Source organism: Lissotriton vulgaris, chromosome 12, assembly GCF_964263255.1.
Source record: "Lissotriton vulgaris chromosome 12, aLisVul1.2, whole genome shotgun sequence".
Classification (NCBI taxonomy): Eukaryota; Metazoa; Chordata; class Amphibia; order Caudata; family Salamandridae; genus Lissotriton; species Lissotriton vulgaris.
Genome location: NC_141700.1, coordinates 559,091,791 through 559,113,804, shown reverse-complemented (window position 1 = coordinate 559,113,804; position 22,014 = coordinate 559,091,791). Strand labels below are relative to the sequence as shown.

The 22,014-nt window shown below is 50.2% G+C and overlaps 1 protein-coding gene across 2 annotated transcripts in view; it reads right to left on the bottom strand.

Moving 5' to 3' along the window:
* The window catches only part of OTUD7B (OTU deubiquitinase 7B), a 479,130-nt gene that overhangs the window by 160,764 nt on the left and 296,352 nt on the right, over positions 1-22,014 (bottom strand). For both annotated transcript variants that reach the window (XM_086945375.1, XM_086945374.1), the window contains one exon: positions 17,919-18,031. In XM_086945375.1, the coding sequence (XP_086801501.1) occupies positions 17,919-18,031 (113 nt within the window). The remainder of the gene's footprint in view (positions 1-17,918; positions 18,032-22,014) is intronic.

Genomic DNA, 22,014 nt, shown 5'->3' with positions numbered 1-22,014 from the left:
TACAAAGAAGTGAGAGGTGCCGTCATGTGACACCTTAAGCTTAGCTGGATACAGTAAGGAGTAAGGAATTTGCGCTTGTAAAAGTACGCGCTTGGCCGGAAGGAACTCCCGACGTGCAGCCTGCACCGTAGGGGTAAAATATGGGTAGAGCGAAATGTTGTTCCCTTTATGGGTGATAGGGCCACATTCTCTGGACAGTCTCAGGATGGTGTCTCTGTCCTGATAGTTCAGAATCTTCGCCAGGATGGGCCTGGGTGTACCTCCAACTGGTGGCTTAGGACCCAGTGCCCTATGAGCTCTTTCTACTGCAAACACTGAGGACAGATGAGGGTCAAAGAGCTCGCGAAGCAGATCAGCCACAAAAGTCTCCATCTTGGGCATGGCTGTAGTTTCCGGAATCCCTATAAGGCGTAGGTTGTTTCGCCTAGAGCGCGCTTCAAGGTCATCATTCTTTCCCCTTATAACCGTGAGGAGTTTGTCCATGTGTAGGAGTTGTTCCTTTGTCTCCTGCCTGAACTCATGAAATTCGGTTTACCTGTTCTCCAGGCAATCTAGCCTAGTTTTGTGCGTTGCGACCTGCAATTTAACCATGTCGAGTTGCGAGGTCAGAGTGTCTAATTTTGCATCTATACTTTTCAAGCTCGATCTCATTTCCAGCATTAGTGATTTCAGGTCCCCATCTTGGTCGTCAATAGCTTCACCACCTCCCGATGCACCTTGGTCCTGTTCAGGTTCTTTCCCGCCCTTTGCAGTTGGGAATGGTATTTTGGACTGCCTGGCGTCTGATCTGCTCATGATGTGCACGTGGCGCAAATACGATGTACCAGTGCAGATACACACAGCACAAAGGTAGCCAGGCCTCTAAGCAGGACGTATGTCCAATCTGCCCACTCTTGTTGCCTTAATTGCATGCAGTTGGTCTCGCAGTTACGCAGTTGGGGGGGAGATACACAGTACTCACAGGATTTAGCGTGGAATTTGGGGCAGCAGTGGACCGCTTCTTACGCCACTCCAAGGACGTGCGTAAATTAATTCCGCTGCACATGTAAAAGGACCCACGACCAGGCTTCTATCAGAAAGACCAACTGATACTATATTTGTACCTTCTGGCCTCCTCCACACTGTGCGCGACCGCTCCACGGTCACAGAGTCTGATGCCGAGTAGCTAGGATATAGTGCGACACCACAGCCAGTCCAAGTAGGTGCCAATATAGATAAAATGGAGTCTCTGTGCACCCCAGCCCCTCAGGCGGCGATGCACCAGTGTCCTCAGTGTCAGGGAGCAGCCCGCCCAGCACTCCGGCTCAAGGTCCGTGGGATCGCCTCACCGCGGGTGTCCATTAAGAAGTCAGTCACTTATGCCGCAGCGATCATCTCCCCATCAATTATGTGGCATCAGGCAGTTAGGCACGTCCAGTGTTATAGCGTGCCAGTGCAAAGTGCATACCCGGGTGTAGAGGCAAACCTTAGTGAGTGCCCAGCAGGTCTGAGCCGCCGGGGATGAAGACGATCCCTCGGCACTAAAACAAGCAGGTTTACGCAGCGACAGGGCCTCAGCAAAGATGGCTGCCTCACCGTTCCTCTCCGTCAGTGTCTTTTTGCAATATTCCCACTTCAGGCCTGTTGCGCAGTGTAATCCACGGGGGCTCGGCACCCATCTCACAAGCGGGGGGTCAGCAGGGCGCTATGTGTAGGTTTCGCGCCTCTTACTGCGGACCTCCGCTGCAGCCTCCAGTCGCGGCCTTCTCGTCCCCGGGCTCAATTTTCACATCAGGGCCGGAGCTCCTGTCTCTGCCCCCGGCCCTCTGCTTGGGTTCCGTTCCGCTAGGTTATATTCGGCAATATCTCGCTCCTTCCTGCCGCCTGCAGGCTGAAAGTTAGCTCATTTGTTGCGCCTGTGTCTCTGGCTTCAGCGCTAGTGTCTGCGCCGTCTCGAGCGAAGGTTTAAGGAGGAATTTTTCAGGATAATTAGCTTAGCCGGCGGAGCTCGCCTAGGTGGCGGCCATTTCGCAGCCCTGCAAGCCACGCCCCCGCTAATGGTTCTACTTCACGGTGTGCTGTGACTGCTTATTGGAGACTTGCAGTTTAAGGTGGGCTCTATGTGGGCCTAACCTATGCCCTGACTTTATAGTTGTGGGAGGGATGGAGCGTTATCTGATCGCTTGTTGCCTTATGATCTGCTGGATGACTTGCATATACCGCCCTTCCTCTGATGTTAGTAGTGTCTACGGTTTGGGTGGGGTATTAGCTAGCCCTCATTTAAACTCCTGCTGGCCCCTTTCGTGGTAGCCGGGACCTGCAAACTTGCTTTGGCTTTGTTTATGTGGGCTGTTTTTTTTTTTTTGCTCTGCAGATATGTATATAGCTTTCTATTTGTGGAACTTTGATGTCGCAACATTGTTTGCTAAGTCAACTCCTGTTATACGGGAGGACTATTCATCTGTGCCCCTTTATAGGGGTGTACCCCAGAATTTGAGCTTTGTTGGGGGGTGGGGGGGGGGGGTTTGGTTTTGGGATGGCTTTGGCATGTTTGGGGTGCTGAAGTGGGTGGTGGATGGGTGGGATTGAGATTTGGGAAGGGGGAATGTTCGTTGTTTTCCACCAGGCGTACAGTGAAGATGTGCAGTATGCATTGCAGCTCTTGGTACTATTGTTCTCAGTATGGTGATGGATGTTGGATATTCCTGCAACTAGATAATAGGTAGCTCTATTAAGTTTGTTACTTGCAACGTCCGTTGTCTGAATTCGTAGCGGAAAATCAGGATGGTGTTTGCAGGCTTGGATTGAATGGGTGTGAGTGTCGGTGAGCGTGAAGCCTCCTCGTACTCCTCGTATGCCAGAGGGGTAATCACGCTGGTGAAGAAGGGTGTCCCCTTCACTTAACTTAAAACTGAGACGGATGAGGGCGGTAGTTTTGTGCTTCTGCATGGTCAGTTGGGGGGGAGAAAGTGTGCTCTTGGTGAATATTTACGGACCGAATGTGGACGACTCAGCATTCTTCTCGGATGTATGGCGCAGGATCCTGTCATTCCCTCCTGCTGAAATAATTTGGGGTGGGGATTTTAAGGTTTATTTGGACATGCTCCGTGATCGGTGTGGCGCTGGTGAGGCCCGACAGAGGAGGACATCGGATGTGCTGTGGGGTCTTATTGATGCCGGGCATGGGCATGATATTTGGCGTTTGAGGCATCCAGAGACTTGTGAGAGTACGTGTGTGTCTTCTGGGCATGGTTCATGGTCACAAATAGATTATTGGTTGATTTCTGAGGAGGTGGGTCATTGGGTCAAGAATGTTACCCATGCTGCCAGAACACTTTCAGACCACTCCCCGGTGCTTATAGAGCTGAGACTACCGGAATATAGGGCACCACAGTTTGCTTGGAGGCTCCAGCAGTCGGAGCTTAAAGATCCAGTGTTCAAGAAAACTATAGAGAGCGCGATCAACAATTATTTTAAGGAGAATGAGGGTACGGTTGATAGCGCAGGGGTCTTATGGGAGGACTTTAAGGTCACTATCATAGGAGCCTGTATAGGGGCACAAGCAAGGGGCAGGGGTCCTGCGGGATATTCGGCGCCAGATACGGCGGCTGGCTTCCGATCCAGTCTGACACCTGGGGATATTCTAAGGTAAGGAATCTATCACTAACTAATGTCTCTTACAGATATATCGTTATACAAGTAGTAACTTGTGCAATGCCGTAGCTCCTGATCTACAGTGTCATTGTGTTCAGAGACGAGTTCACGTATCTGTTCCAGTTTGTCAGCAGTTGGATCTGTATCGAAGGAACACTCCAGGACATGGAAGTCGGTAGCCTTGTGCATATGAAAAAAACACGTTAGTGATAGATTCCTTACCTTAGAATAGATACCCCAGCAATACCAACTCCGGTGGTGGGTCTGCGAACCAATAATCACACCAGAAAGTCCTGGAGGACGGAACGGCCAAAGAAGCCATCCCTCCGGACTTGGCTGTCCAGGCAGTAGTGTTTTGAGAACGTGTGCAGCGAGGCCCACGTAGCTGCCTGACAAATGTCCTGCAAGGGGTCTCCTCGGACCAGGGCAGTAGTAGTCGCCGTGGCCCGAGTGGAAAGGGCCCTCAGCCCAACAGGAGGTTCCTTTTTAGCCATAGAGTAGCACGCTTGGATGCACAACACGATCCACCGAGAGATGGTCCGTTTGTGCACCGACCGTCCTTTCTTAGCGCCCACGTAACCAACAAAGAGTTGGTCATCCACCCGGAACTGGCGTGTGCGATTCAGATAGTATGAGAGTGCACGTTTTGGGTCCGGACGGTGGAGCGTCTCTTCCTCTTTCGAGGAATGAGGAGGCAGGAAGAAGGTGGGCAAGGTGATGGACTGCCCGATGTGGAAGGCTGTGACTACCTTGGGCAGGAAAGAGGGTTTTGTCCGCAACACAACCTTGTCCGGATGGACAGAAAGGAAAGGAGGTTTAGAGGAAAGAGCCTGGAGCTCACTCACCCTCTTGGCAGAGGTGATGGCAACCAGGAAAGCAGTCTTCAGAGTAAGAAGGCGGATAGGACAGTTGTGAAGTGGCTCAAAGGGAGCGCACATCAGAAAAGTAAGAACCAGGTTCAAGTCCCACTGAGGCATCACTAAGGGAACAGGTGGAAACGTGTGTGTGATGCCCTTCAGAAAACTATTTACAATAGGGGACTTGAACAAAGATGGTTGATCAGGCAGCCTTAGAAAGGCTGAAAGGGCAGAAAGGTAGCCCTTGATAGTGCCCAGAGCAGAGCCCTGCTGGGCAAGAGAAAGAAGGGAGAGAAGAACCTCAGTAAGAGGGGCAGAGAGAGGATCCACAGCCTTTGCTGTGCACCATGCCACAAATCTGTTCCACCTGCAGGCGTATACAGACTTAGTGGAGGGCCGCCTGGCCGCCAGAATGATATTACAGACTTCAGGAGGCAAGTCAAATGGCCTCAACTGTCGCCGCTCAATCTCCAAGCATGGAGGTGGAGACCGGACAGGTTCGGGTGGAGGACCGTCCCCTGCTGCTGCGACAGAAGGTCCTCCTGAAGAGGCAGACGAACCGGGGGATCGACTGACATACTGAGTAGCTCGGGATACCAGTACCTTCGTGCCCAGTCCGGAGCCACAAGGATGACTTGGGTCCGGTCGAGTTTGATCTTCTTCAACACTCTGGGCAGAAGTGGTATAGCCGGAAAGGCGTACAACAGACCGCAACTCCACTCGCGACGAAAAGTGTCTCCGAGCGAGTGCCGCCTTGGAAATTCCAACGCGCAGAACTGATGACATTGCGCGTTCTCTTCTGTGGCGAATAGATCTAACCAAGGCTCATCCCACAGCTGAAAGAGGCCTTGCGCCACGTCATAGTTCAGACGCCATTCGTGATCCATCATGCACCGACGGCTGAGTTTGTCCGTCCTGGCGTTCAGAGAACCTGCCAGGTGTTGAACCACCAGGGTCACGCCCTGATGTTCCAGCCATTGCCAGAAGCGCAGAGCCTCCTGGCATAGGGTCCACGACCCCACCCCGCCCTGTTTGTTGCAGTACCACATGGCGGTGGTGTTGTCTGTGAACACCTGCACTACACTCCCTCGGACAGAGGGGAGGAATGCCTTCAGTGCAAGACGAATCGCCCGCAGCTCCAAAAGGTTAATATGGAGCCGGGACTCCGCCGGAGACCAGAGGCCTCTGATCTCCGCCTCTCCCATGTGGCCTCCCCAGCCTTGGAGGGACGCGTCCGTCACAACTACGTGCTCCAGTTGGGGAAGGGAGAGGGATCTGCCGCTGACCCAATCACGGTCCGTGAGCCACCACTGCAACTGTCTCGCAGTGCCCTGCGAGATCAGGACATGGTCAGACAGGTTGCCCTGATGCTGGGCCCACTGAAACTTCAGGTCCCACTGCAGATCCCGCATCCGCCAACAGGCGTGATGCACCAGAAGGATGCAGGTAGCCATCAGCCCCAGAAGTCGCAGCATCAACCTGACCGAGACTCGGGATAAAGGCTGAAAGATCGGAATCAGAGCCTGAATATCCCGAACCCGCTGCTCGGGGGGATAAACCCGAAACTGCGCCGAGTCAAGAACCGCTCCGATGAAAAGGAGCTTTTGAGAGGGACACAGGTGTGACTTCGGCACGTTGATGGAGAACCCCAGCAGGTGCAGGAGATCCGCCGTCGTCTGGAGGTGACTGACGACTGTCTGGGGCGCCTTCAACAACCAGTCGTCGAGGTAGGGGAAGACTGAAACCCCTAACCTGCGCAGATGAGCTGCGACCACCGCCATCACTTTCGTGAACACCCGTGGGGCTCTGGTAAGGCCAAAGGTGAGCACGGTAAACTGAAAGTGCTTGTGGCCTACCGTGAACCGCAGGTAGCGCCGGTGGGCCGGCAGGACGGGGATGTGGAAATAAGCGTCCTGCAAGTCCAACGCTACCATCCAGTATCCTGGGTCCAGGGCAGCTAAGACCTGAGCCAGTGTCAGCATTTTGAACTTCTCCTTCCGGAGGAAGCCGTTGACGTTCCGTAGGTCCAAGATAGGGCGTAGGCCCTCTTTGCCCTTCTTGGGTACCAGAAAGTAGTGGGAGTAACAACCACACCCTACTTTTGGCCCAGGAACGCGATCGATAGCCCCTTTGGCCTAGAGGGCCATAACTTTCTCCTGTAGAGGCTCTCAGGGGTGGGGTGGGTGGACAGGAAACAAGGGTCGCCCGGAGCCGGGCGGTGGCGTCTGGCCACGTTCCTATCTACAGGCTTGCCTGTAGCGGGCCTGGACCAAGTGCCCAAAAGAACGTCAGTTAAGGCCTCATTAAACGGCAGCAGAGGCTCGGTTGAGCTTGACTGCGGTTTAAGGACCTCAGTGAGGAGATTAGTCCTCACGGCCGCGACGGGGAGCTCAAGACCCAAGGCCTTGGCGGCCCGCGTCAACACCACACTGAAGGTTGCCCCCTCCTCCGTAGCCGCGCTAGGAGGCGAGACAAAACCAGTGTCTGGCGAGGTGTCCAGATCACTGGCATCCCCAAGTCCACCTGTCCAGTCCTCCTGGGACTGACACTCACGTGTCAGAGGGTCCTCAGACCCCTCCCAATACTCCTCATCACCCATCTCCTGGTACTCAGGGTTGTCAAATGATGGGGCCGGTTCATTGAAGTAGAACTCCCCAAGCGGCGTCGAGAACGGCGCCCAGCGGCGCCGCTCCGACGCCGGAACCGGGTCGAGGGAGGTATTGGGGACGGTGCCGCCCAAGGACGGCGCCGGAGGTGACACCTGTGGAACCGGCGCCGGGGAGGTCGTCAGGTCGACCGGCGACGATCGGGATCCGGAAGAGGAGTGTGGAGGAGTGTGGCTCAATGGTTAGAGCGGCAGACCCTGATGCAGAGTTCTGGCCAGGGACCAGGGTTCGATCCCCGCCTCGGTGGGGTCTCGGGCTCAATTTCCTCGGACCTGTTAATTCTCGCCTCAGTGCCTATTCTAATCATGGGCCCCACGCTGCAACTCTGGGCAATAGCTTGCTTAGCCTTCACACCGGCCCCAACAGCGCTAAGGATGCTTGGCTTCACCCTGGGGGTGCCCAGGAGTGGACACTTCACAGGGAAAGCCAGGAGGGGTTCCACAGCGGTATGAGTATCAGCGCCAGGAAGCCGCATAGGCGACACCGCAAGGTGACGTTTGGTGACAGTGCGCTCTATAAGTACCATGACATTTACATTTACATTTACATCCAGTGGGGCCCTGCGGCGCCGGCGGCATTGGGGCCGAAGCACCCGCCGGCGTCGGGGCCGAAGCACCCGACCCGCTAGGGCCCCCAGATGGGTATGCTGGGCCCGAAGGCGCCGCGGAACCCGCCGGAGGAGTGAGGGACCTCATGGCCATGAGGAAGTGCTCGATCTCCTCCGGCGTCGCTTGCTGCCCAGGGACCGAAGGGTATGGGGCAGGTCGCGACCCCCGCGATTCCAACGGAGCCGCGTGGGCGGTGTCACCCGGACCCCCGGCCGCGTTGGGGGGAGTCGGAAGAGCGATGACGTCTCTTCGACTTCTTGTGCTTACCTGACGACGACTTCGACACTGAGGAGTGATGTCTACTCCAGGAGCTGTGATGGCTCCGCCCCCGCGACCAGTCCCTCAACCTCCATCCGGACCGGGACCTCTCACGGCGCGGGGCCGACTGCCGGAGCTCGAGCCGCTTGCGGGACCGCTCCCGTCTAGCTTTCGAGGTTAAGGCCCGACAGTCGGAGCAGGTCTTGTCGTCATGATCGACGCCGAGGCAGTGGAGGCACCGACGGTGAGGGTCGGTGACCGACATCAGTCGGTCGCAGTCCCCACAAGGCTTGAAACCTGGCATCCTTATGGGCACCGATCGGAGTCGAAGACTCTAAGAATGATCAAAAAGATCTCAAAAAAGTTTAGTCAAAAAGTGACTAAGGTACCACTTTATCCGGATCTGCGCTGCTGGCGCGGAAAAAAGAAGAACTGACGTGTGGCAGGGTATACTCAGACGTGAGTCCCTTGCTCACTTTGCCACTGGATTCAAGCAAGCCGGGCTGAAGACGGCTGGAATGCCAGAAACCGGTCCTCGGAAGCTTGTTTCCGGTCCAGGGAAGACATGGCTTAGCAGTTTGGGCTGGACTGTTCCCATGAGGCACAGGGTCAGACTGATTTGCATAACGCCAAGTCTGAACTGGGGTGGCAAAGTGGGCTAAAGAACGGTGATAGATTAAACCCAGATCTTTTGACTGGGTGTGAGTGTTTGATTGATTCAAATGCTCTGTCCATCACCACCCCCTATTGTACCGTCAGCACGCGGAGGCGGCGTCTAAGTACTCCGACGACGTCATCACGGCGCCGACGACGGACGCGGAGCCGCAGACGACGCCTACCGAAGCGCAAGGGTACTGCTACGCAAAAATTTCCGGATCCAGTCTGACGCCTGGGGATATTCTAAGGTAAGGAATCTATCACTAACGTGTCTCTTTCAGATGCTCCTGGCGGCAGACTGCTCGGTATTATGGGGAAGGTGGACGGCCTGGCCGCTCTCTTGCCCAGAAGCTGCATGAGCCCCGAAGCCAGGAACCTATCAATGAATTAATTGATGACTCTGGCACGGCCTGTCACTCGACGGAAGAGCTTTGCGACGTAGTGTTGAAATTCTATACAGATCTGTATGCAGCTACGGAACCCCCTCCAGTAGGGGAAACGCATGCCTACCTAGACGACGTGGCCCTGGGCTGGCTGTCTAAAGCACATCGTGAATATCTGGTGCAGACGTTCGGTGAGGAAGATGTGCGGGATGCTATAATGGCACTGCCCACGTGTAAAGCCGCTGGACTGGATGGTCTGCCCAGTGAATTTTATAAGGAATTTGCGTCAGTCCTTGCACCGCGGCTATTGGAGGTGTATGCTGAGGCCTATGATGACAAGAACCTGCCACTGTCACTTCGGGAGGCCTTATTAGTCACCCTGCTGAAACCAGGCAAGCCTCCCAATCACTGTGGATCGTACAGGCCACTCTCTATCATCAATATAGAAACAGAAAAATGTGGCTAAAATGATAGCCACTAGACTTCAGCCCCTAGTGCTCTTGTTGGTCTTACCGGATCAGTCTGGTTTTGTGATGGAGAGGTCCACCTTGCATAATCTTCGTACCTTGTTCTCCACGTTACATTACTTTGACCCTGGCTTCCAAGCCGTTGCTGTGTTACTAGACACAGCAAAGGCGTTTGATTCTGTACATTGGTCCTATATGTTTACGGTATTGAGCAGGATGGGGTTCCCCCCCCTTCTTCAAACAGTGGATCCGGATCCTTTACAGCGAGCCTGTCGCTAGGGTACGGGTGATTGGTAGGGTCTCGTCCTTATTCCCTATAGAGCGGGGAACGAGGCAGGGCTGTCCCCTGTCGCCCATACTCTTCTCTTTGGTGATAGAACCGCTAGCTTGCAAGCTACACTAAAAGCATGCTGCCGCGGCGTTACGGTTCAGACAACGCCCGCTAATTGTCTCGCTCTAAGCGGACGCTATGCTGATCTTTGTCCGGGAACCATCAGTTTACCTTTCTGCGGTATTGAGGGAGGATGTCCAATTTGAAAGGTTTTCTGGTTTGGGCATTAATTGGTCCAAATCTGTGGTGTTGCCCATAACAGAGCGAACGAAGGAGGTTGAGCTGGACTTCCCGCTGTCCTGGACTTCTGAGCCTGTGAAGTACCTTGGGGTGATGATCCATAGTGACCCGGCTGTTGTGGTCACTGAGAATCATGGGCGAGCCATTATGCGTATAACGGAGCAGGCTGAGCGGTGGGCACGGCTGCCCCTGTCGCTAGCTGACAGGATTGCTGTCGTCAAAATGGTGTTCTTACCCAAAATGTTGTATTTTTTATTAATATCCCAATTAAACTGAATGTGGCATTCTTTCAAACGCTGCAGTCAGCGCTGCAGACATTTGTTTGGGGAGGAAAGCAATCCCGATGCCGCTGGGATCTCCTGACGCAGCCCTTTGACAGTGGGCGGCTTTGAGGCTCCCGATTTCCGCCTGTACTATATCTGTGCACAGGCACACTTTGCTCATTACTGGCACTTTCCGCAGCGTTTTCAACCGCATGTAGCTATTGAAGCGGACACAGTCCTTCCCATTCCGGTGCAGGCTATGGTTCTGTCGGGGTGTTCGGGTGGACCCCGGTATGAAATCAACCCCCCTCGGTGTACGTCCTGGGCGTGTGGAGCGCTGGCCGCTAGAGCGCAGCTTCCATATCTGTATGGCCCATTGCTGCCCATAGCGTCCCACCCTGGGATATCGGTTGCTCAGGAACCCACTGCGTTAAAAGGAGCTTTCGACTGCGGGTGTGGTTCGAATGGGCGTTCTATAGGAGGGCCGCTTCAAAACTCTTGAGGAAGCTCAGAGCGGAATTAATCGTCCCGTTTCGATTCATGTACGTTAGAGTCAGGCAGCCTGTCCGCAGTGCGTACCCGGATTACCCTGAGGAACCCACGACTCTTCGGGCATTGCAGGTGATGCTGTCGGGGGAAAGTCGTAAAGGGCTTATCCCTAAACTTTATTATGCTTCCCAGCTGGAGCGAGAGTTCGAAGACCACGAATCACGTCAACGCTGGCAAACGGCGATAAATAGCCCAGTCTCGATGGAGGTATGGACGGCCTGTTGCCAGCTCACTGGACGACTTACGGCCAATTGCAACCTCAGGATTATTCACTTTAAATTTCTGCACCAAATATACTATTCGCCAGTGCAGCTTCATAGGTACGGCTTGAGGGAGTCAGCGAGATGTGTGCGCTGTGGAACGGACGATGCCGATTTCTATCATGTTGCCTGGTTGTGTGGGAAGGTTTTTGCCTTCTGGACGGAAGTGGCTCGTATATTATCGGATGTGGTACTTGAGCATGTAGCCTGTATGCCTGTTAGGGTATGTGAGTTGGTTGAAACCTGCTAACAGACAACTTGTGGCGGTATCTACTCTGATGGCGAAGCGAGTGGTGGCGAAGGTATGGGGATCGAGATCTGCCCCTACTATAAAAATGTGGCTCACTGATCTCGCCTATTGCAGGGACCAGTTACAAATATTTGAGAAGGAACTGCCCGAAGCATCCCGCCCTAAAGATTTCTGGAGCCCTATAACTGCGTATATGATGTCACATCCTGAAATATGTGGTAGGGCGATGTCCTCCTGATTGACGCTCTTGATGTGCTATTACTGACCGGGAAGCATGTCACTCTATTACCCAACTACTAGGCTATGGTCTCTGACGCAGTATCACCTGTTTTTCATGAACTGCTCTGCAACACATGAGTTTCTTTGTTCTTTTGGGATCGCCTCAATGAGCGGCTTCAATGTACTGCTATTGCCTTGGTGGATGCTTGGGGGGAGGTGGGAGGGGTGGGGGCCGTTGGGGTCTAGTTGTAGTTGCTTGTATGTGCACGGCGGCATATTATCGCTGTAACAACAGTTTCTAGGTTTCTGCATATGTACACTGTACGAGATGCATGCGATTACTCGCTGTATGTTGCACTGTTGACCCTATGCTTAAACCGGTTTAATAAAAAATAAAAATAAAAAAATAGATCCTGTGGGGCGATTCCTTGCCGGAGATTGCTACAGAAGACCAAGGGCAAGAAACAAAATCTATGCTTTATAAAATAGTAAAGTCTGCAAATTTAAGGCGGAATCATTTCTTTACGATCCATAGGGCGTATTGGTCTCCTCAAAGACTTTCTAAATTTGGCTCAGGCAGCGTGGTAGTGTGTCCCAAGTGCAAAAGCTCCAATGAAGATGACCTGCATAGGTTTCTGCTATGTCCGAAGATCAAAGAGTTTTGGGAGGCTATGAGTAGTTGTTTGTCAAGGGCCTTAGGCTGCAGATTAAGGTAAGCTTGGATCTAGTTATATCCGGAAGACTTGACCTGCAAGGTAAGGGCACAGACGATAACGCAAAGCTTATTTTTTATGCTATACTTTTGGCACGAAGAGAGATCTGTAAATTCTGGGTTTCACCTGTCTCCCCTACAGAATTGGATTGGTTAAGAGCTATGAGATTTATCGCTAAATTGGATATTTCGGATCAGACGAAAAAGAGATATAAATTCTGGACTCCTTTTTTGGTGTGTTTTGGGTGAGGGTTAAGGTTTTTTTTGTTTTTGATTTACTATAAATTCAATGATTAAGCCTTCGCCTACCTCGGCTGGTTAAAATCGTCTCAGGCACCGTTGAGAGTCGGGGTAAGGCTCGACATGCGCTGGAGGAAAACTCCTGTACCCTTTCATACAGTAGGCTTCGCCCGGAGGGGAGTCTCAGCTCTAAATAGTGCTGTGTATGCCTACCTTTTAAAAACCAGTAAATGAGGGTGGTTTCGCTGAGTATTGGGCGGCAAAAAGGCAAATGAGGATCTTTTTTTTTTTTTTTTTAAAAGAGAAATTTCATAGTTTCAAAATAAAGTTAAAACAATTTCCACTATTTCCCCCCGAAACGTCCACTCTATTTCAGAATAAATGCTGAACACATTTGGCGCTGTGCTTACTGTTTCCGTCCAATGAGCTTCCAGGTGTGTATTTTCAAATATGAACCTCTTGGTATTCTTTGCCTGCGTGGGGTCGTGCCCGGTAGATACAGTTCCCGATCCCTCCCAGGGGGACTGTTCTCATCCGAGCATGTGCCACCCCTGCCCTTGCCCGGGGGACTCTCTTCCACCTATTCCCAGGCTCTGTCCGGGTGAAGAATATTGTTTGACATTGTAAGAGAATCTTCAAACTGGCTGGGAAGAGGAGCATGTGTTTTAATGTCCATGGCTCGTACTTTGTTTTTCTTGATCAAAGGACTTTCATTGCACCTGGACTGTCCTAGAGTAATCGAGAAACATTATGATTTTCGAGGACTTGCAGAAGTTTTTGACTTTGAGTCTAACCACACAGAGGATTTAGTCCCTATTCAGGTAACTGAGTAATCAGGCACAACAAACCACCTGAAGCGGAGTTCCATGGGGAGGCAGTCAGGCAAGTGCCCAATATGTATGTTCTAGGCAGTCAGGCAAGTGCCCAATATGTATGTTCTAAAATAATGTAGGGAGAGGTCAGATCCTTCGGTAAGAAACTTCAAAGACACCAAGCAAGGAATTCTATCCAAGATGTCGATCTCTACACCCTCCGGGAGGCCCACGAACCTCAGATTGTTCCTATGTGAGCACCTTTCAGCGTCCTCTAGTCGCACCACCGTCTCAGAGATTGCCACTTGCAGTTTACAGACAGTTTGTTGCAGTGCTGTCACCGGGCCCGGCAGAACCACAGAATGAGGAAGTACGGGCTGCACCAGCGTCCCGGTGCAGGCACCCAAAAGGTTAGCTGTCATGACAGAATTCTTCAGCAGCCAGAGGTTACTGATCAACCTTGGCATTCTTTCGTTATCTACAAACAACTGTGACTACTCTGAGAGCCAACGAGGCCCAGCTTATCGAATCCTCAGCCTGAAGTTCTCTTGCTGTCTTTCCTGGTGCCTTCACTTCCTCCACCTCAGTCCTGAGGAAGACCCCACTCCCAAGGCATAAAGTTTGCTGTTCTGCTTAGGGGTCGAAATGTCGACTTTTCCTTTTATGTTCAGACATCAGATGACAGAGATTTATTATCTGCATCTAATATATTATGTTATGATTTAATATCCGTGTATTTGCCAGGCATCTGGCTGGATAGATTGTAATTATTGAATGTTGATGTATATATGCACACTACAATCTTTTCTCACATCACTTTCACTATCCCCTTCATGCACTCTCCACCCTTCCCTTGAGCAAATGTTCTTCAAAACGTAATTGAGAAATACATTTTTATTTACAAGATTTGATGCAATCGAACATTGTGATGTAATAAACCCATAACCATTTATAAAATGACCTAATGGTGGGGTCTAATTTTGATTGAAATAATAATGATTTTCCATTGCTGTGTATATAATTGCTTCCCACTGTGACGTTATCTTTCTGTCACCCAAAAGGGGGCAGGGGAATCACGTTCTGGCCACCCGGAGGTCACTCCTGCCTCTCCTCTGTGGTAGGAGCACAGGTCACAGACCGCTAAGCGTCGTCACTGCTGCAGGTAAACTTGAGGTTGAAAGGGGCTTCGCAGCTGTGGTACTAAGGCCCCAACAAAGGTAGGCCCTGACATGGTCCTGCTGATCCTGAGAGGCAGAGCGGAAGAATCCAACACACAAGAGGACGAGAGGTCCAAGGATGAGCCAGCAGGGTGGGGGGGGGGGGGTCTGTTCGACCCAGGGCCCTTTGGTTATTGTGGCCAGCCGTGTTGATGGACCCAGTTAAGGGCCTCATGTCAGGCTATGTCACTGTAAATTCAAAGATTAATCAATCTATCAATCAGGGGAATTTTAAGCGCGCTACTCACCCGTGAGGGTGTCAAGGCACTGGGGGTGGGATTTGCAGGTCTGTTTAGTTGAAAAGGGCTGCTCCGTTTTGTCAAAGAGCCAAGTCTTGAGTGTCTTCCTGAAGCTGTTTTAGGGAGGGGGCGCATCTGATGTTGACCGAGAGTTCGTTCCAGGTCTTGGCCCCGATGTAGGAGAAGGCTCTTCCACGTGTTCTGGTTGTGCGGATGCAAGGGATATCAGCGAGGGCGAGATCGGCAGATCAGAGGTTCTTTTGTGTACAAGAAATGCGATCCTCTTGTTGAGGTATTGGGGTCCGATATTGTGGAGGCACTTGTAGGCGTGGATGAGTACCTTGAAAGTGACTGTTTTCTACAGGGAGCCAATGGTGGTTGCGTAGGTGTTGGGTGATGGGCTTGTGTTGAGGGATGTTGAGTACGAGTCTCGCTGCAGTATTCTATATGGTCTGGGGTTGGTGGAGCAGAGACTTGTTGATCCCGGCATAGAGGGAGATCCCGTAGTCCAGTCTGCTGGTTATGAGTGCGCGGGTGACAGTCTTTCTTTATTCAGGGGGATCCATTTGAAGGTCTTTCAGAGGATGCAACAGTGTTCACCTGTTGGGTCATGGAGAGGGATGAGTCGAGTACGATGCAGGTTTCTGGCTTGGTCCGTGGCGGTAGGAGGGCTGCCGAGGGCAGTGGGCCACAAGGAGTTGTCCCATGCAGAGGGTGAGGGTCCGAGGACCTCTGTCTTCTTCGAGTGGAGCCTCAGGATAAGGAGCCGTCTCAGAAGGCGAGCAATGTCTCCAGCATTCTGGGCCCAGCACACAAGCGCTAGTCTTTCGCTGCTGGGCCGTCCCACCACCACACAGCACTGTCTCTACGGTCTTCATCGCGCTCCAGCCTACCTCCCCCAACGATATTGTCAGCAGCACGGCCGCCTCTACAACCTCTCCGATGGGACTGGGTGTCAGGTCCCGGTCCAATTCGGGACGGCTAGTCACCCCTAGTCCGAATTATAAATGTTGCAAATCACCTTTTACCCCACTCTCCTTATGGAGCTGGAGACAGAGATTGGCTCAATCCCGATCTTATTAGGAACTCCAGCTCACTTCCTGCTTGTGCCATAATTGTAAAAGGTTAGCATTCTAATTTTGACTGCAGTCCGCCATTTCATGCTCTCCCGTTTTACAAGCGGCGCACTTCAACTGTAATTTCCTGGCGAGAAGACGTGTGTCCATTGAGCGCGTTAGTTTGACGCTTATGGATATTCCCGAGAATTACTCTCCTAGAAATCTCTTCAGACTTCCATGCTTAGTTCCGTTTTGGTCTTCGTGAACAGTTTTCAGCAAGACTTTCAGGGGTTCAGTTCTTGGAAGCCCCGTGACAATTTTCAGTTTGCAGAGCCTACCGTTTTGAGAAGAGCTGAGCCAGAGTTCAGTCAGCGCTTCTAGTGTTCACACTTCAGTACCCGTTACCTGAGCATTTCTAGCGGGTAAGAATTCTTCGTTCCAATTTGGTTTTCATGCTTGCTATTCAGCCTACTATGAAGCAAGCTCTATTTTGATTAAGACATTTGAACGGTTCAGTGAGACTTTGAGTAACCTGCTAGCTAGGGCAGTCCGTCAAGTTTACTCCTATCGCTTGGACAAACAGAAAAGGAGTATTTACAAGAGACTGTCAGCCGCATGTATGTGGGGGTATTTTCAATATATGCATATGTTAAATACTGCTAGATACCAACATAGTGTACTCCTCAAGGCAGCATAGTTTCCTTCAGCGCAGGAACCAGCTCGACCAGAGTCTATTTGTTATCTGGATTATCACTGACTGACTTATAGAGAGAGGCTCAATCCCACACAAGGAAAGGTATGGTTAGAAATAGGAAGTTGGGGGGTAAATGTTTAGATGAGTTTATGGGAACTGTATTAATCCTCTGCTTAATGTTCTAGGTGCAACTCATCAGCTAAGGCGAGTTAAGAAGACACCTGTGTGGCAGTCTCTCTTGTTTTCTTTATCCACTTCCCCTTTCCCCCTCGTTCCTGGACTTAGAGCCCTCTGGGTCCAGGGGTGTTGGTGAGTTCTACTAGAAGCTTCGCCCTCCCTTCAAGTTGTCTGCTCCCACAGAATCACAGGAATTCAGGTACACTTCTTGACACTGGGGGGGGTTTGGGGGGGGGAAGACAGGCACTCCCTATTACCTTAGCACCTGGGCCTGCCGCGGCTGAGGCCACCGCTGCCTCCGAGCTCCCTTCTCACTCCGTGGCTCTGTCAAGCGAACGGTATTTCCCACCATCATGCGCACCCTACCACTTCAGGTCTTCCTCAGAAGAAATGCGGCAAGGACCACACATCAGCAGAGGGCAGGATTCAGGATGATTATCAACAACAGCCAGGAGTGGTATTAGGAAGCGGCTGCCATCTTGCCGCTCAAGCCATGCCCCCCCAGCGTTGGATACATTTTAAGTTAAATCACCGTAATGCATAACACACTGCACATTGTTCGCAACAAGAGACAATTCAGTAATGTTTGCTATACTCATGTAATGACAGCAAACCCAATGCAGAGTGCCACCTCAAAATCCCTCATGACACCCTAGCACTGGAGTCTATCTTCATCCTCCTAGGGAGAGAATGTTTCTATATGTCAGGTTTCAGAGATTCAAGTAGGGCAATGTAGTCTTTCTGGCTAACCAAGCAGGGAAGTAGAACAAAGCGTCAAACAGGAGTGTCAAAAGTATACTGTTTCAGAATGCAGCACCTCATTATCTAAAATATGACAAGTCACAATTCTGCTGGAAAATGCTTTGGTGTTAGCATTTAATTTGCTTCATGGGGTAAACAGGCTCTTAAACAGATCAGCACTGTGATTTCATTACAAGAAATAGTGAATCATATAAGAATGACAAACCTAGGCGTGCACCTGACACATTTAATTCATTCACTCAAGACTCAAGCTAGGATTTGAAGGATCGCAAGAGGTCTTTCTGACAAAATAGACATGAGCCGCCACCACCACTCACATACCCCTTCAAATGAATAACACCCCAAAGACTTCAGTATTTCACTCACCCTGTGCAGTTGCCCCCGTTTACACCATAATGCATCCGAGGCTCACTAGATGCCAGTTTGATTAGCTCATTCCACTCCTTCTCCCATTCCTCTTCAGTGTACACTAATCCAGACTACAGCAAAACAAGAAAATAAGAGAAAGGAATATAATAACAAAGATATGACTGCAGACAGAGAAAAATATCAAGCCATTAATACATTTATGATGAATATTGGGAGTCAAACAATAGAAAAACACAATTTATTTTTACAGAACTACTCAAATGTGGATACACACATATATTGTAGTGCAAGAGAAGCAGAAACAATTATCTCAATACAAGGAGGCAAGCGTACATAAATTTGACAGTCAAGCTCATGTTTCAAGTCAAGTCTGACAGTCAAATTGTTATTGTTTTCCAGAGATAGAGGCTTGTGGCCTGGACAACAAAAAAGGATTAAGCTGTTTGTGCTTCGTGACAGAAAGTTAAGATCGAGAATATGGACAGGAGAGATTAAAAAATGCTGGAAGACGGATGATGCAGCATATGTTTGTGGCATCAGCTAAAATCTCTGCAACTTGTCTGCCACCACATTTACTACTAATTGAAAGTGAGCCATGGAAAAATAATCTGGTGCTCCATAGTAGTTTTCTAAACTTAAATGGTGAGCCATAGGGTCCCACATAAAGACAAGCACCACATTACAGTCAGGAGGTGGTAAGAAGACTTTGGATGGGCAAGAAAACAGGCTTCCACTATGCATGTTCATCTTCTGATGTTCACACTAATAACCGGATTGCTGGAATTGACTCACCAGTCACATCTGAAAAGTCACAATTCTAATTCAAAGTTCACCTGCACACAGATAAAATCTTCTCTATCTTTTGTCCCACTGTAAGGGTTATGGAGGGGGAGCATATAACTGTGGGAGCCTAAGAAAATAAGTTACTTACTTTAGTTCTCCAGAATTGGAATCTTTTCATAGATTTACATGCTTGAATCATTACCCGTCGTTGAGATGGGAGTCCCTGGTATATCAAAACAGCAATGTAAAGCTAGCACAAACCAGAAAAAAATAGTCCTAGTTTCAGTTTTGTAACATATCCATCTTCCTTTGTAAAAGAGACCAAAAGAAGGCCATAGCCAATCAGAACACCCCACGTTCTAGAACCCTCCTGAGAGAACCTCACACCTTCAGATTTTTGCAGCACTAGTGCCATTAACGTAACCATAAAGGGCTCAAAGGGTGAGCTTTCTCAGGGGAGGAAGGGGGGTCGCATGTGACTCTCTGAAAGATTCCAATACTGAAGAAGGAATATGCTACTTACCAGTATGCATCTGTTCTTGGCATAGAGGGCTGCAGAGTGGGACATTATGAATAGATCGCCATCTGGTGTTGGGCTCAGATGATTGCACTTGTTTTTCTCTTGGAGAAGTCTTTTGTAGTCACGAGACTGGTGACTCCTCCCTTGGGTGATAGTGCGCATGGGCATCGGCTCCATCCTTAGATTGTTTTGCCATAGTAGTGTTAGATGGAGTAGTATGATAGAATACAGAAAGAGATGCCCATGTAAGTGTATCTAAATAAGATAATGTTGGAACAGACACAGGTTTCCGGGGAGGCAGGGAGGGCATGTACCACTCTGCAGCCCTCTATGCCAAGAACAGATGCATACTGGTAAGTAGCATATTCCGTTCGAGGCATATGGGCTGCAGATGGTACATTATTACTAGATTACACAGCAGTTACCTCCCAAGCGGTGGTCACCAGTGTCTGTTGCAACAGTTTGAAATAAAGTTTTTAATACAGCCTGGCCCACATTTGCTTGTTGTCTTGCCTGCACATCAACACAGTAGTGTTTTGTGAAGGTATGCGGTGTAGACCAATTTGCTGCTTTGCATATGTCATCTAGGGGAATGTTCCCCAAGAATGCCATAGATGCCCCTAGTTTGCGTGTAGAATGAGCTCTAGGGGGAACAGTTAGTGTTCTTATTGCCTTTCTGTATACATTTAACAATCCAAATGGCAAGCTTCGGTGTCGATGTCGACCATTTCTCGGATCGGACATAGTGATGGGCTGAGTGTTTCGGTTTAGGTTTCGTTGCCGAGCCAGAAGGCGGGGCGTCGGAAACTTTTTTCGGTTGTCTGACTGGGCTCGAAGGCGGGGTCGACACCAATCAGGGTCGGTTTTTTGGTAAAGGGACGTCGTCACTCACGGTTTGATGAACGTAGACTTCTTCGACATCAGACTCCTCCGCTTCCGACCCCGACCCGTCCTCATCTTCTTCCTCCTCGGAGTGTTCGACCTCGAACAGTTATGGGATTGCATTTGACTCCATCCTCGATACCTCGTATCTTCGGGCTTGACGGTTTCTAATCGTCGACTTGGAGGAGAAAGCTGCACAGGCTTCACAATCCCTGGATTCGTGGTCAGGTGACAAACAGAGGTTGCACACCTCGTGTAGGTCCTTGTGTGGGAATTTAGCACCACACGTTGGACATTTCTTCAATGGAGTCCTTTCCATGGACTCCGGGCTGGACTACGTCGAAAAAGGCCTCATGGTCCCGTCGACGTAGAGTTAGAAATCTTCAGTGTTGACGTCGAAACGCGCTGAAATGGGAATGAACTCGCGTTCGATAAACAATACCGTCGAATTGGAAAGGGAATACGCGCGGAGATATAACTTTTTCTCGAAGTCGATCCGGAGCGCTTCGATCCTCATCCGAACCCGATGGCGGAAAAAACCAATCTAAGGATGGAGCCGATGCCCATACGCATTATCACCCAAGGGAGGAGTCACTAGCCTCTTGACTACAAAAGACTTCTCCAAGAGAAAAACAAGTGCAATCATCCGAGCCCAACACCAGATGGCGATCTATTCATAATGTACCACCTGCAACCCATAAGCCTCGAACCTAAAGTTACAGGTAAGTAACTCATTTTCTTACTCCAGTATTGGAACTTTTATAGATTCACATGCTTGAATCTGAGCAGTTAGCAGTTAGGAGCAAGTTTTTGTTCTAATTCTCTCTTGAATAAAATATAGACAATAAAGAATAATAGGAAAAGCACATTTTCCAGTCTTAAACTCTTAATTCATGCCTAAACAAAGCATTTAATGATGGGCATCAAAATACACAAAGTGGAAATGAGAAATAAGAGAATGTAGTAAGAAAAATAATACAAAAGAATTTAAGGTTCCTAGAAAGTAAAGAAAGGAGGGATGAGACAGAAAGCGCACCGTCATTGAAACAGGTTCCTCAGGACCGCTTGGCCCACTGCTGTGTCACTGTGAACTGATGAATTCAAGCAGTAGTGCTTGGTAAAGGTGTGGATACTCTTCCAGTTGGCTGCCCTGCAGATCTCCTCCAGCAGATAGGGTTGTCGAGGCAGAGACCGCTCTAGTAGAATGTGCACAGACTCTCCCCTGGATGGGCTTTCCAGCTGCCTAATGACAGTATTGGATGGTACTAGAAATCCAACGTGCAATGGCTCGTTTGGGGAGGGGATAGCCCTTATGAGATGCACTAAATGCCACAAAGAGTTGGGGTGACTATCGGAAGCATTTAGTTCTGTGGTGATAGAATTTAAACAGCACTGAATGTCTACAGAATTATGGGCTCTCTCCGCTGGTGGTGTAGGTTACGGGAAGAAAGTTTTAAGAACCAATGGAGTCCGATGGAACTTTAGGGATGAACTTGGGGTTGGTATGTAATATCCTTGAATTGAAGGAAAGGCTCCTGGATAGCGAATGCCTGCATTTCACCAACACTCCTAGCAGAGGTCAACGCCATAAGTAGCGCCACTTTCCATGACAGAAATTTCATCTCCGCCTTGTGGAAAGGTTCGAAAAGATCCTTCATGAGTTGAGACAAGACCACATTAAGGTGCCAGAGTGGTGGAGGCTTGACTGGAGGAAATACCCTAAAAAAGTCCCTTCATGAAATGTGTGATGATTCTTGCTGACCATAATGAAGGGCCTGAAGAGGTTCTTCCAAAGCGTGAAATAGCTGCAAGATGAACCTTAATAGATGCATGAGCAAGACCAGCTTTTACCAATGAAAGGATGTAAGGAAGTATCTTATGAACCGAAGAAGAGAAAGGGTGAACGCC